At 42.3% G+C, this 15,784-nt stretch overlaps 1 protein-coding gene across 1 annotated transcript; it reads right to left on the bottom strand.

Moving 5' to 3' along the window:
* Positions 1–1,458: 1,458 nt before the first annotated feature.
* RGCC (regulator of cell cycle) lies at positions 1,459–14,352 on the bottom strand. Its single transcript, XM_086881200.1, has 5 exons — positions 14,247–14,352; positions 13,890–14,066; positions 5,331–5,438; positions 3,741–3,803; positions 1,459–2,063 (listed from the first exon to the last, which is right to left on the bottom strand). The coding sequence occupies exons 1-5, from the start codon at positions 14,281–14,283 to the stop codon at positions 2,056–2,058; spliced, it is 393 nt and encodes a 130-aa protein (XP_086737326.1). The 5' UTR covers positions 14,284–14,352; the 3' UTR covers positions 1,459–2,055.
* Positions 14,353–15,784: the final 1,432 nt, after the last annotated feature.

The raw sequence follows: 15,784 nt of genomic DNA, 5'->3' as shown, positions 1-15,784 counted from the left end.
TTGAAGTGGCCACCCCTTTGTTCACACTATCAGCTAGCACTAAAATATAGAAACATAGACAAAGCTGCTGCTGCTATTCCTGCAGGTTTAAAAACATGCTTATCCTAAGCATGTTTCTGAAAAGGGAAGCACAAACTTGTCCCTGCTGTCCCGGTTCCCCTTTCCTCAGCTCCCGCTGAAAGGCACAGTGTCTCCACATTTAATAGAAGTCCTATACAAGTCAAAGGAATCCCTTCACATCTGGAACTGAGCAGGAGGGGCAGACATCCCCCTCAAGTTCCACAGAGGAAACAAAAAGCAGTAATTGCTCCTGTATGCTTACAGCATAGTAGCAGTGAATTTTACACTTCCTGTGACACAGGAGCCTCTGAGAAGGTCTCAGAGCAAGGAGAAGGACATCAGTCTCAAACCTGAATCATAACTATTTCCTTCACAGATCTGAAAGTTAACCTACTGCAAGCATGAAACTTTACCCTCCTAATTAATTTCACTCCCTTTCTAGTCTAAGGGACAATTTACCAACAGAACCTGCAGTAGGAAATGCTGAAAGGAATGTTTCTTCTCCAGGAACACACTTCACCACACACTGTGAATGCCTGACAGAAGGAAAAAACTCACATAACAACCTCAAGACTCTTTCAGACTGATAAAAATGTACCCAGTTCAGAGTTTTTATTTTCTTACTAATGAATAAAACTGGGAGAAAAAAAAAAAATAAAGTTGTGGTGTTTAATAAAACCCAAATATTTTGGTCAATTTTTAGGAAATGTAAAATCCAGGGAGATAGATCTGCAATATCCTTATGGTGTTCCTATTAGGGATACACAGTAGGTTTTCTCCAAGATGCAGAAGGCAGGTCTAAGTGTCCTTTAAGGTCCCCTAAGCAGGTAGCTGTGCCACAGGTACACACACACTCCAGACACTCTCAAAGATAACACAGCAAGGGAGCACAATAACTGAGCTGTTCAAGCAACTGCTCACGAGACAGCTTTGGTCAAAATTAGGCAGGAGTTCAAACCAGCCCAGCCCCAGCTCACTGAAGAGACTGGAGAGCACAGACAGCAGAGCCAGGTGTAATGCCTGCAGCAGCAGGAGGAGAGCTCACATAATGGCATTCCCAGAGCCTAATGCATATGGAAAGAATCAGGTTCCTCATAAAAGTACAGGTCCACCTTCCCTCTCTCAGCAGCACACTGATCTGAAGTCTTTTCAGAGTTGTTGACTGTTCCAGACCCAAGGGCTGGTGTTAGAACCATCCAGACACAAGTAATTTCTCAGTGGTACAGGACCTCCATACCTTTGAACTGATGAGCCAAAATGTCTGACCTTCAAATAGTGAGTGCTTCATGTCAAATGGTCTCAGAGTTTAAAACCAGCTTTTACACAGTGTTTAAAAAAGGTGTTACTGTTCAAATGTCCAGTAAGTCTTATTTCATTTGTATTAACACAAACCTGAAGTAACAGTTTGACCAAATTTATTATTTTCCTGATTGTATTAATTTTACAGAGTACAAAGCTCTCTTATTTAAGCAACCACATTAAACAAGAATAACAAATTTTGCCTTACAGGAAATATACCATTATTAAGCTATTTTGAAACATGTTGTTTTCAATAAGAGTTTAATTTGCACTTATATTTCAGAGTTTGAATGTTCATAGGAAGCTTCCAGACATCTGGATTCCAGCTCAGGATTTATTTGCATACAAAAATATATTATAATGGAAAAAAGCATTAAAGTTTTCAACTATATAAAATTACAAATATATTTGCATAAAAGCAACTTTAAATTAAAATTAAAATTCAAGCTATATTTTAAAGCAAAATACAGCTCTAACATTTAAGTTAACTTATTTCATCTGCTGCAAAGTGAAAAAAAAAAAAAAAATAAAAACCACCAATGTTGCCAGTTAAATACTTGTAGGAGTCCACAAAGGTTATGTTCAGAGGATATCTTGGGGAGCAAAGTTATCAGACAAGGGCAGCAGTTCTCACTGATTGATGTCACTTATCCTTCAGAGGACATTCACATGCAAGCACAATGTTGAAAATTCATTTCACATACCTGAAAATACAGAACAAGAAAGATCATTAAGTTCTCTATTAAATAAGATTGCATGTTGTTGACATATCAGACACCTTGCTAGACTGCCTGATAAGCCGAATTACGTGGGGTTTTTTTAAGTTAACATGAAAGCTGAAATGCTGATGTGCAAAAATGCCAAGGCAGGTACTGTTCTAACAAGTGCATTAGGTTTGAAATGGTATCTGTACAAAGTTCTGTGTAACCTCAAGCATACCTACAACTCCTCAAAAATGTGATGATAAATACCAGATGGAAGTTGGACTTCTTCCTCACTGTACAGTGGTAGTGTACAAATGAAACTCTGCTGAGATCACTGGAGATTTGTCTAGTTAGGATTAATAAAAAAATATATAAAAAAGAATAAAAAAGTCATACCAAAAATAGAAGCACAAAACCACTAGAGCAGGTGGTAGTTCCTGCCTTCACCTTTGATGTACTTTTGCAAGGGAAAAATGAAACCTACATATAACAGGCAGCCCCTTTAGAGCTGCAACATGGCTGTGCAAGATACAGCAGTGGAAATATTTACCTGTCTGGCCTTTCATTGTCCCACACAAACCTTCTAAACCTTGGACTTTTTTCAGAAGAGTGATCAATTCCGTTTCAGTGGTAAAGATGGAGTTAGCTCAAGCTTACATCCACAACAGAATACAGGAAACTAGAAAATGTATTTTAAGTATGAGAAGTGAAACCAGGATTAAGATGCAAGTAAGACAGCAGGGAAGCAGGGAGCTCATAAGGGCAGCTGTCTTGAATTAAGTGCACATCTTCCAGAAATACAGGGAAGGGAAAATACCTAATGAATACACAAAACTCTCAGTTCACAGTTTGAGAGAGCTTTGTTTATGCTGCTTTTTAGGTCTAGTCCTACAACTTGTTGGTTTGGGCTCTATAGCCTTGTTCCACACAAAAAAAAAACTTCAACCTGAAACACAAAAGAAATGGTATTATGTCCACAACAGAAGAGGATGAAGCAAAAGGAATAGGCAGAGTACATGTTTGGCAATAGGTGGCCAGATTTTTGTTTGTTTTTCTTTAAAAATCATAATGAGAAATTCATCTCTGTAGCTGAAAGATACAATTTCTAGATAGTGGCAGAAAAAGTGATCCATATTCCATTCCTGGTAAAGACAATCACAAACAGGATTTTGACATTAAGTCAACAGATACAGATATCTGCTCCTTAATTCTTTCATAAAGCAAAGCCTAGAACAAAATGTTTTTTCCTCACCTAAGGATACTCCTCCAGTTACTTAGTTTTACAATGAAGAAATAGATCATCAGTTTTCAAACTGAGTTTTGAGTATTTAAGAAACTGATGTTTATTTATTGATCCACTGTCAAGGAGGGATCCTTGACAGGGGTGAATTGCAGCTGACTCAGAGGTGGGACCAGGGGTTCATTGAGTTCAGCCTTTGTCACACAGGCTAAACTTGAACATACAGACAGTCTGAATTGAGTCTGTTCTTATCCAGATAATGATCCACAGGACTTTAGTTTAGTTCTTATCCAGATCTTATCCACAGGACTAGAAAACTAAAATGAAGCCACATCATAGAAACTATTTATATTTTTCCCTTCCCTCTTTCCCTATAGATTGGTCTTCAACACTCTTTGTAACAAGTACCAAGTGAGATGCAAAAAAAATCTACTCACTTTCTAGAGTCCTGTCAAGATCAGCAATGAAGTCCTCCAGTTCTTTTGTGTCTCCAAGCTTTGCTGCAAAATAAGGGTCAGTACTTAGGCATGACATTTTCTCTGGCTAGAAGAAACTCTAGGAATGTACGAGCCTCCAAATAATTTTCAGAGGTACCAAACATGCTGTGGATTATCATCAGCAAAGCTCAGTAGAGTTGCTGCAATGTCCAAAAGCACTTAGAGAACATGGGAGAGTGAACTGAAATTCTAGCTTTGATAGTTTTCTATTTGACAGAAGCAACACAAAGGAATACTTTCTGTAGTCTCCTTAAAACGAAGGGGTTGCAGTGAAGAATAAAAGATACATATCGATTGATCTATGTCTTTGCTACTGTGGCCACCTTTCCTGTTTCATCTCTTCAGATGATGCATGCCCCCAATCAATCCAAATGAGCTCCCAGTCCTACTCAAATCTCAGCCCTTTAAAATCATGTCAGTATCACGGGTTTGCTGTACTGCCAGATGCTTTGATCTTGGTCCATACACTATAAATTTGGAACCAAACATCCACCAAATTTCCCACTCCTGGCAACACCACTGGTTCCGTTCAATGTAGTTTTTACAGCAAGTTGCTTCTTTATCTCATTTCTGAGATCTTTTCCAAGTCAGTTCCAACTCCTTCTGTCTTCTCATCAAGAAGAACATTTTGTCCTTTAGTGTAATTCTTTGCCAAATATTTCCTGTCAGTTTAACTGAGCTCTTTTTTTGCTACTTCAGAGAAACTGTTACTAATTATTTCTCCCTAATATACCACGAATTGAAAAGAAAGCACTTGATTTGTTTTTTTGTGACTGGTCACTGTGGAAAAGGTATGAAAGCATTGAACACACAGCTGAGGAGAGTAGTTGTAACAAAAGCACCATGTGCTACACATGTATGAGTGTTCACTTATTGGATATGTCTGCTCCAGAGCTAATCCAAATTAGCATGAATGAAACACTGTCCTTGGAAGTCAGACCAGCTGCAAGACAGAAGCCTCTCTGAAACAGCATAGCTTCAAAGGAGGAAGGAATTGCTGCTACATGGCTTGTGTAAGCACTGTGTGAGGTCTGTATGGATCTGAGCAATGGTGTTAAATGGCAGTACATGGCTTCAGAGGAGTCCCTCTGCCCCTGCATTCGGGCTGAGCATTTTTATAGAAAAATGGGACACTTAAGCCACTTAGTTGCTTCAGTAAAGAAGTAACACAAGTTAATAATTAATCCTTATCAGCCAGAAAACAAATTTTTTAGCTCAGTGTTTCAAAACCAAGAGAATTTCCAGGCCACCTGACAAGTGCAGATACAGAATGCTATTGCCATTTACAATCAAGACAGCAATAATTGGAGCTGTAGTGTGCACAACAGTAATCCTTAGTTTTGTTGTCATTAAAATAAAACCAAAAAACCAAAAACAGCAACAAAAGTAAAACCAAAAAAAAAAAACCAACAAAGCAAAAAAACACCAAAAGAAAAAAAAGTCCATGCAAACATGTGAATCCTGGTTCCCAGCAAGAAGCCCATATAATTGAGGATTAGGAAGAAATGCCAACAGTTAAAATTAAGATACCTTTACAAGGAGTTACAGAAGGGGATGGCAAGCTTGGAGTAGATGCAGTTGAAGAGTTGAGCTTTTCATCACTGAGACTGAAACTATTTCTGTAGAGGGAATCTGCACCTGTAAAAGAGCAGCATTATAAAGTAAATTTGACACCTTTTGCAAGCTTGCAATATAATTGAAACCCAAAATGCAGCTTTTCCTAAACAGACTTCAAAGTCTGTAGAATTCAAAGTCCCCAAAACCAGAAAAGGGAATAAATAAATCCTTTATTGTTTGAAGGTTTCTGCTCCCACTCTTACTATTAAAAAGAAAGCAGCCCTAGTCTCAATCCTCATCCCCAGTAAGGAAAGTGTTAGCTTGCCCTGAAGTCAGCACCATTTGAAAAATGAAACAGAAATTATGATTATCCCACATCAGCAAAATTAGACCTGGTAGGACCTGCCTAATTCACAATATTCTGGGAAATTCCATTACCTCAATTTTTTGAAAGTTACCAAAAAATCCTGAATAGAGCGCTCCGGGACAAGGACAGCCCCCCAGGATAAAGACTATATTTAGTGATGTCCTTTATCCCCAAAGCAAGTGCACTCCTTTCTCCATTACTCACATCACTCTCACCCATTATCACATTACTCTGCTGCTTTAGGTATGGCATTTTTAATTATTTTATTCTGTGACTGTCTGGAGTTCACGAAACAGTACACTGGTACACAAAATATCTTATAATCTTATTTTAGGTGATCTTTCAAAGAAAGCCTTATATGTCCTGGAAAGGAATAGAAAAGGCCCCAATACCATTTTGATGTTCTTGTATTTTAGAGGAGGCCTTAATCTCAAAAAGCATCTTGACATACAGGGCACCCAAGGTATTAATCCTGGCTCCACTGGAAGGAGGCAATGTCATCCTGCTAGAGACACTAAAACTGCTGGTCCTGCAGCTTCAAGCCAGTGGCCTGAAAACTGCAGCTCTACAAAAAGGCACCACTGTGATACAAACATGTCCATGGTCTCCATGTACTTGGCACATTGCCTAGGACATCAAGGTGTGTCTTCATATACAATGCAGAAACTAGACAATTTTAGGCAGAAAAATGGGGGGAAAAAGATAAGCTGTTTTAAAATTAGCTCCTAAAAACAGAAAAAAAAATAAAAATAACCTAAGGGTGAAAGAAACCTGTTAGTGTTCTGTAATGATGTGTGTCACCAGTGCTGTACTACACATGAACCCTGTACATTAACTGATCCTTTCTCTCCATTAAAGGTATGAAAAATTTCCTCTGAAATCAGTTTACAGACCAATTACCTACTAAGGCCACATTTTTTTCAGCCAAGATGCAAACCCCAGTGACTAAAACACAGAATGGAAAATTCTAGCTGTTCAGGACAAAACTCCCACCATCACTAAAAAAGCCAAGTAACTTGTAATAGCTCACTCAAACAGAGCTGTAGCCAAGACTGTAATTCACTGAAACACTGACAGAAGAGACCAAAGATAAAACACTTTTCAGGCTATTTATTTGAAAAGAAGGGAACAAGAAATTTCCCTTAAAATTCATATTTTAAAGGTTTTAGAGCTCATTGAACTAATAAAAAACACAGAGATCTATGGTTATAAATCTGAGAATATTTTTAATGTCAAATCTCTACTCCTAACACCCAGACACCAAATGTGGCAAGGCTGGGTTAACATGAGAAAATGTTATTTCATACTGGCTTCCACAAACCTTATGCTGGGAAATATTTACAACTGGGCAAAGATAAAATATGACAAAACTGTTGCTTTAAATCTCTGAATGTTTTCTTTCTAGTTTCAAAAGGTGAAGTGTTTTCACAAAACAGTGTTATCTTCTGATGGGTTATAATAGTTTCAGGAAAATATCAACATTTATCTTTCTCAAAGTAAAAATATACTTTAGCTACTGACTGTGGCTTATTCATGCCACCAAGCATCAGAAATTCTAGTGATGTAAGGAGGAATGCATTGACTCCACCAGCAAGGTCACCATAACTGCTGAAAACAATGTAGTGTTAAAAAATACTTATGACATCCACCACAGAAAAATATCCTCTTTGGCAAAGTGTGGCTGTAGGGCAGAAAGCTCTGGGAAAAGGACACTTCAATCTTTGCTCTCTACCAGCTGCCAAGGCCAAGATTTGCTCATTTACCTCCAATAATGGCCCTTGGAAGAGTTCCACTGCTAGAAAAATACAACATCCTCTGCAACCCAATAACATGGGGCTGATGCCAGGGATCTCATTGCTGCTGTCCTTCCTCATCCAGCTCCTTCACTCCCACTGCAAGTTTGTAATTCATTACTTATTTTTCACTTTGTACATTGATTCTAGTCCCTGTGTTTATATATATAAACTATGCCACTTCAGCTGTTTAAAAAATAACAAAAAATTCAAATAGCCTCTTAAAAAAAAAAAAAGCCTTAAAATCTGAGAGTTTTATCAGGGAGTTGATTTGCATCAGTCAAGCTACACTGCAAAATTAGGGGGTAAGAATAAATATGGGTATCTTTTATTTTGGCAAAGTAATCTGTAGTTAGTACAACTTTACTGTTCCAGTATATGGTTAAACCACAAAATAAACCATGGCAACACCATGTAAATATAGAAATGCCCCCATGAAATGAGTAATTGAAAGGCTCTCGACAGTAATGGACTGAAGGAGGAAAACCTCAAACTTTTCATTTTAAAACAGACGATGGAAAAGTTCAGCTGTGTAGCTTCTTTAATATAATGCTCTTTCTGGTACCATGGCTCAAGGTACAATTTTGAAGAGCACTGGAGTTGGTAAAATTTTTACTGCAGTTTTCAGTGGGGAAAGTTCTAGGGGAAAAGTTTAAAGCACATCCCTAAAGCTTTCAGAGAGAAGCTTCACAAGCCCACTCAAGTGTCCACAAACCACGAATTCATTATAAAACAGGAACTCAGCCCTTAATGAGCAGACTGCACAACTAATTCCTAACAGAACATAGCCTACTTGCTAAAAAAGCAGAACAAAAAATCTGGAAACTGTAATGTCACCAGTAGAAGTGAGAAATATTTATGATACAAAAAGCCCGTTTCACAATGCGTATGTTTCAGCCCCCACGGACAGTGTTCATTTTTACCATCACCATCACCACAGTTTCTCTTGGCTGCATTGTTTATTTTTGTGGGGATTTTGCCTAGCTAACAAACATCTGTTCCAATACTGACCAAAAAATGACACCTTTTCTCTACTGACACATCTAAGCATCATTTAAAGGATTTCAAATTACATAGCTATAGGGAAGGCTCTAGGAAGCCTGAAATCCAGATGTACAAGCATGTCTTCTCATTACATACAAAGCTGACCTTCCCACTCCCCACCATGCTTACGAGCTACGAGGCAGTTTCCAACTCCAGCCTACCCTCAACTAATCTTCATTTCTAATGAGTAAGGGCAATGGGTGTGCTGGAGGGACAAGAATGGGAAAACCTATGAAAAAGTGCTTTTCTCAGCACACTGAAACACCTGTGGAGAAGGCTATGCACCTGAAACTTCAATTTTTTCTTCCCCTTGAACATACCAGTAACGTAATAAAAATTTATTTCTCAGATCATTCAATAAAAGGGACTTTCTCTAGAAGAGTCTCACTTCACTTTTTTTTTGTTATAAGCATTTTATTGTCTTCTTGTTTGAGGCAAGCCATTGGAAGTTCACAGACACAATCTACCTCCTTTTTATGTTACAAGGCTGGCATTTGCTGCAGAGACCAAAGGCTCATCTACTTCACATCCTGTCTCTCACAACAACTCACTGCAGATGCCTGTAGAGGAGCTTTAGAGTGGTGCAGCCACACAGTGGTAGCTGCAGGATGAGCTCAACCAAGTGCTCTCAATGCACACACCAGTCTCTGTCCTGAGACAGCAGTGGCACCAGCCCAAGCAGTCCCCAATGGCCCCATCCCTCCTGCTGGGATTTTATCAAGTTACTTTTGAGTATGTGAACTTGTAATACCAATAATACCTTAAGGCAGTATCTTTAACTGCTCATGAAAGAAATAACACCTCATTTCGTTGAAACATGCTAATTTAACTTGATTTCCTCATACTGGTGAGGTAGCAGTCACTTTCCTAATGTCACTTAGGATTCTCCAGAAGACTGCATTGTCCCCACCCAAAACATCTCTTTTTTGCCTGATAGTCCCAGACTACTTAAGCATTTGGAAAATATTTTACATCTTCAATAATTTCTGTTGCCTTCTTTATGGTTACATAGACTGATAGTGTAAACAGGTTTTTTGGGGTGAGTGCAGCAGTACTAACAGTGGCTGATGCCAGTGATCTCTGGACAGCCTAGGCATTAGCATGAGCACATGGAGACATCCACAGCCACATCCATATAAACACAAGTGCTGGCACTACACAAAGCACTGAGTGTTAAAAGATCCTGCTCAACCCCTACAGATGTAGGGGTTAATGTACTTAATTTTAAAATCATGAAACTAAGAGTTCTAGATGCACTCAGGATTTCTTTCTTGTGTTTAAAAGCCATGAGGCATTGCTCAGAAACCATTTACTTACCACTAAAAAAATAACTACAAAGAAACACTGCTGGCTGTATGAACACAAGAATTGAATTAATAAACTTATTTTGCAATGCATTTAACTGAGAGGCAGGAAGCTGAACCTGCCTCAAGAACACCTGGAACTACAAGTGTCCAACATTTCTGGCAGCACAACAGATTACGATGTAGCTTCTCAGTGTTATTGTAACTTTGGCCCAAGAAACAACAAAGCACTTCTCTTCTCAACCTCTCAAAATCTAGCTTCCCATTCATTATCCTAAGCCTAGACTTGGAAGACTGTCCTGACACTGCCATATACTGTACTGGCACTGTGCACTGGCTGGGCATGCATTACACAGGCGAGCCTGCACTCTTCTTTGCAAGCTTATTCCGACACAAGGAGACAATGCTGTCTGTAAGTTCATTAATACAGCTGCATCTACACTAGCAGCTTCTGCCAGCACAGCACTCTCTAGCACAAATCCTCCTTTATCACAGCCAAGATACATGGTGAATAGCAAAGAGTTATAAAGTATTCCCCAGCTTAGAAGCCCCAGCAGAGTTAATAACCTAAAGAATGAAGCTGCTAGACTCCAATTCGTTTGAATACATCAAGCTGAAACATAGCTGGTTTCAGTCACAACTCACTCAGCCCAGAAGCTCTGGAATGCTGGAGTAGCTCAGCATTGCAGCATGATTTCCAGCACTGACCCAGTCAGCTGTGGTGGTTCGTGTAATACGCGTGGGCCGAGATGATCACACACATCTGCACGCGTGAGCCTCTCCGCGAGCTCTGGAGCCCATTGTGCTGCCAACAAGGCTTCACCACAGCCCAGCCAGACCTCGTCCAAAGATCATTTAGTCAAATGACAGGACAAGATGTGGGAGAACAAAGTACTATTTCACCCGTTTTTCACAGAGTCTTCAAAGCCCTACCTTTTCTCAAGAGGCAGAAATATGTAATATAAGAATTTAAAGCAGTATTTTTGGAGCTAGCTGCCTCAGGAGATCTTAAGGGTAACAGAATATTTGCAGGATTAACTGCATTGACAGAGATCTTCTGCAAACTTTTCTGTTAAATTAAATGGGCTCATGCTCATGGCAGAAACCCCAGGAGAGTAAAGGTTTTCCTTACCCTACTAAGCAGTACTGCTCAAGTACAACCACTTGATATCTGTTGGTAGCTTCTCATGACTCTGAATTTAAGGCTGATTCGGGGACACTGAAACAAACAGTCGCAACAGTTTAAAATGTTTCCTCCCCTTACAGTTCCATCCCTGAATGGAAAGATATCACTGCAGGAGTGGCCAAAAGATATGTAAGCCTAACCTTCAGCCACACCACATCAGTTAGGAGGATTAGATTGAACAGCAAACAACAGATAGCACTGAAACACAATAGTCTGAACTGTTCTATACACGCCTGATAAAGTGTACTTGCAATAGTCTTGGCACTGGATAACAGGATTTTTCAAAGATGTAAAGAACCTTCATGAACAAGATGATCATGCAAACGACCTGCAGATGATATGGCTTTTAAAGATTCGTGTTATCAGAACTTCACTCTTTCAGCCCAGTTACCCCTTGATTCTGCAGTGGTATTTTAACCTAAGCCTTATCACAGGAAGAACAAAGTCATGAATTCAGCACTATACTGGCTAACACTAAATTGCAGAAATCAAAGGGAAAATAAACTCAAGAAATACTTGAGTTTGAACCAGAAGAACCTGGGTAAGTAGGCAACTCCCTGCGTTTATTCTTAAAATAGATGTAGGGAGTGTAGCTGGATTACATCAGACACCAGAGCCTGTGTTATAAAAGGAACTCTTCATAAATCCACAATTCCTCTCCAATCCTACTCTAACTTCAAAATAAAAAGCTGACTGCACCGAGTGACTTCTTTAGGAAGAAGTGTTTTGCCAGGCCTTTCCCGAGTCACAAACAGAGCTAGCTGGTTTTGTTTCCTTTCCCTTAAACATATCCTCACAGACTCTGGTGCACCCTCCTGGTGCCCTATATGCCAGTGTCCAGAAGGCAGTGATTTTGGCTTCTCTAGAGACACCTTTCACATGATGCACCACCAAGGGAGGGACTCAGGCATGGGACAGGATTTGAAAACTTGACAAATTCCTCATACAAGATCTTTGAGGACTTTGTATAGAGCCATCAGACCCTGTCTATCCTACTACTCCACTACTGTCTTCAGCCTAAATCCATGCAGATATATCACACAGATTTTTATTTTCCAGATCTTCCTGAAGATCTGATCTGCCTGTTTACATGAGCATGCTGTTTTCTCACCAGGCCCTCTGCCATGCCAGAGAGCACTGTAACCTTCCTCCAAAGATCCTTCTTGCCAATTCTAAGAGAGCAATTTTAGGCAGTTTTCAAGATTAAAGTTTTTTGAACCATAGCAGATAGCTATCTGTAGTTACTTAGCATTTCTTCATACAAGAATAGTAAGTTCTAGATACAGGGTTGGGGTTTTTATAATTTTTTCAACAGTAGACTATTTTGGTCTGTCATTACAAGGGTCTCAATTGTGTGACACAGTAAGTGTATGTGAGAGGTTGACAAATCACACCAATACACACTGCACAAGAAGTAGTAGCACTAGGGCTGCCAGTTTGACTCAGTAAAGGCAGAACTTCACCTTACACAACCTCAGCCATCCAAAAGAAAAACGTTCAGTCTAAATTGGGCACACAGTTTGAAATCCTCCTTGGAGGCAGAGAGATTCTTTGAAGGAGTTCTACACTCACTACATTATGAAACAGAAAAACAGCATCCTGGCGTGTGTATTTCCACAGAAAAAAAACCCAAAGGCAGTGCTAGGCAAGGTATCCAAGTTCAGGGGAGGTAAAACAATATCTGTCAATGAATTGAATTAAATGATCCATGTAATCCTTGGATGATGAAATAAAGGGCTCTGATAATGTGAGGATCTGTGCTCTCACAGCTCAAGTACTAGGGAGACAGCATTAGTGTTTAAGCACTAAATCAACAGAAATGCACCTCGAGTCCCTGAACTGATAAAGAGGCAGAACAGATACTAGAGGAGCAGTCTTATTATAAATACTGCAAAACAGGTAAGTTTCACCAAACTTCCATATAGTTTGGAACTAAACCTAAAAAAAAAAAAAAAAAAAAAAAAAAAAGAAAAAAGAAAAAAAGAAAAAAGAAAAAAAGAAAAAAAGAAAAAAAGAAAAAAAGAAAGCCAAACCAAACACAAAATCCAGACCAACTGGTTGTAGTCTGCATTTAGCAGGACTTACTTCTGAGAAAGTGACCTACTGCTCTCTTTGAGAACAGCGGTTTCCAGCCTCACGATCTGCAAGAGGAAAGATGTTTTCTCTCCCTGATTAGTAAAGTCAGTAAGAGGGGTTGAATTCTTTTCCAAATTAGCTAGAAAAAAATTTCATTTCAATTCTTTATTGTCTTGCTCCAATTAGCTTCCTACCCTTCCTGTTCCACGTTCTGCACACACCATAGGTATCTATCTAGTGTAATTGGGCACAAGGAAGCTTAAAGTCAGCACTTCTGAAACAGCCGTAACCCTGTGTTCCATCCAGATGGATGATGGATGGATAACCATTCTTATAACGGGAAATCTGGGTGAGTTTCCACCTGTTGTGGGAAGCGCGTTTTGGCTCGCTCTGTCCGGATGGTTCTGGAGACACAGCGGACAGTCCCTGGGAAGCTGAGAGACATTTTTCACTGCGGATATCGGCACGTCCCGGTGTCCCGCAGCCGGCTGGCAGCCCCTACCTTCTCCCACAGCTTTTTAGGCTCTACTCCAGCAACTCTCCCCTCTGTTCAGCGAGCAAAACCAGCGGGGCCGGACCGTGCATCCCTGCGACTTCTAAGCCCAGAACGTAAAGGAGAAGGCGCTGCTTTTATAGAAGCAGACGGGGTCCCGGATCCCTGCCTCTCCCGAAGAGGGTGCTGGTGTGACGCCCGCTCTGGAGCCTCGCTCCCGGCCGCCCCCCGCACAGCCGGCACGGACGGACGGACAGACGGACACTCACTCTCGGAGTCGCTGAGGCCGCTGCTGTCGCTGACGCTGGCGCTGCTCCGCCGCTTCATGCGCTCCAGGTGCTCGCCGTAGAAGAAGCGGCGCCGGCCGGCGGGGCAGGAGAACTCGGCCAGCACCGCGTCGAACTCGCCCAGCGCCTCCGCCAGGCCCCCGCCGTCCTCCCCCGGCGCTGCGGGGCGGCGGCAGCGGCGTCAGAACCGAACCGGACCGGACCGGACCGGACCGGACCCGCCCGCCCCCCGCGCCCCCACCCCGGCAGAGGGAAAGGGAGGGAGGGAGGAGAGAGGAGGGAAGAGATGGGCGAGAAGAGAAGGGGGGGAAGAGAAGGGGTCCCGCCAGCCTGTCCCACCTTGCCCCGCCGGGCGCTGGGCTGGAGGAGACTTCATGGCGGCGGGCGGAGATGCCCCAGCGCCGCTGCCGAGCCTCTTATAGCGCCGGGGCCGGGAGGGGCGGGCCGGGGCGGCCCCGGGCGGTGCAGGTGCTCCGGGCCGGCTGTCCCAGAGGCCGCGGCCCCGCCAACAGCGCCAGCGCCAGCGCCAGCCGGGAATGCCGCCCGCGGCCGCCCTTCAGAGGGAGCGCGGCTCCTCGGGAAGGGTCGCGCTGCGCTAAGCCCAGCCCCGGCTGCAGGGAGGGAGCGCCACGGGAACACAGGACTGGGGCAGCCTTGCCCAGCCCCAAGACTGCCGGCAGGACGGGGCACACAGCGCGACCAGGAGGCAGCAGCTCCCTCGCAGCGAGCGCCCGAGGCTTTGCATGCGACAGCAGCGCTGCCCGGCCACCCCCGAGATCCCCTTCCTTCCCCATCGCCACCGCACTGGGCCGGCGTCTGTCCGTGGTTATTGCCCTGCTCCGGACATGGGTGAGCAGCGGGCACCGCCCTGGGGGCAGCTGGGCCACTTAATTCCAGAGGATGACCCGAGGGGAAGAGCAGGTGGCAGGGGACACGCAGGGAGCGCTCAGGCAGAGGCAGTCACGGCCCCAGCTCCATCAGCCAGGGTGTTCTCCATGGAGTGCCTTCCTTCTTCTTAGGAGGAGGATTCTAGCACTTGTCCTGAAGACAAAGCAAACCTGATGTTTATAGATGCTATAGCTGCGGAGTGTTGCTCTTGTGCTGTCTCTTGCTCGTTTTAAATGTAAGCTGTCTGAGCAGCTAAAGTACCAGTCCTGTTAAATACTCACTGGGGAAGACTCTCGTATTTAGTTACGGCCAGACATACTGAAAACAGAGATCAGGTGCTGTTCCATGAGAATGCGTCAGCAATTACGATTATGTTTGTGTGCTGATGAAAATATTTAGACTTAGAAGAGTCAGGGAAAGGTAAGAAAAAACATCTCTGAAACTTTTTGACATTTTCAGACATGCTGTCATTGCTCCTGCAAGATTCAAAATGAGAAAAACAATGTCCTAGACAATAAAACAGATTTGTCCACCTCTCCTTACTGGCTGATATGGAGGCATTTATTTATTTTTGCAGTGAATCAAAAGAAGTTCTCATGGTGAAGTTCAATTGTTATTTATTCTGTGGCTTCCTCCTCTCTGTGGTCTTCCTCTGTTTTTCTTTCTGCTAATAAAAGTGCCTACAAACAATCCTTTTTAAAGACCACAGTGACACAGATGGAAAGCGAGGTTAAAAAATAGGGGACGAGGAGATACGATGGGGTGACGTCAATAGCACGAGCAGGAGGAAAGACAATGGATGCAAGGCAGAAAGTGGATGTAACTAGGCACAGCTCACAGCCCAAAAAGACAAGGACCTGGCCCTGCAGCTGATGTCAAATCTCTTTTGTTCCATCACATATGACCAACCCTACCTGTACCACACACATCCCCACCAAGCACTGGTCCTTTTTCTATAGCACAGCCTGGTTTAGGGGCAAAAGGTGCTT

This window comes from Cyanistes caeruleus, chromosome 3 (assembly GCF_971803275.1).
Source record: "Cyanistes caeruleus chromosome 3, bCyaCae1.hap1.1, whole genome shotgun sequence".
NCBI lineage: Eukaryota > Metazoa > Chordata > Aves > Passeriformes > Paridae > Cyanistes > Cyanistes caeruleus.
This window is presented reverse-complemented; position numbering and strand designations above follow the sequence as displayed.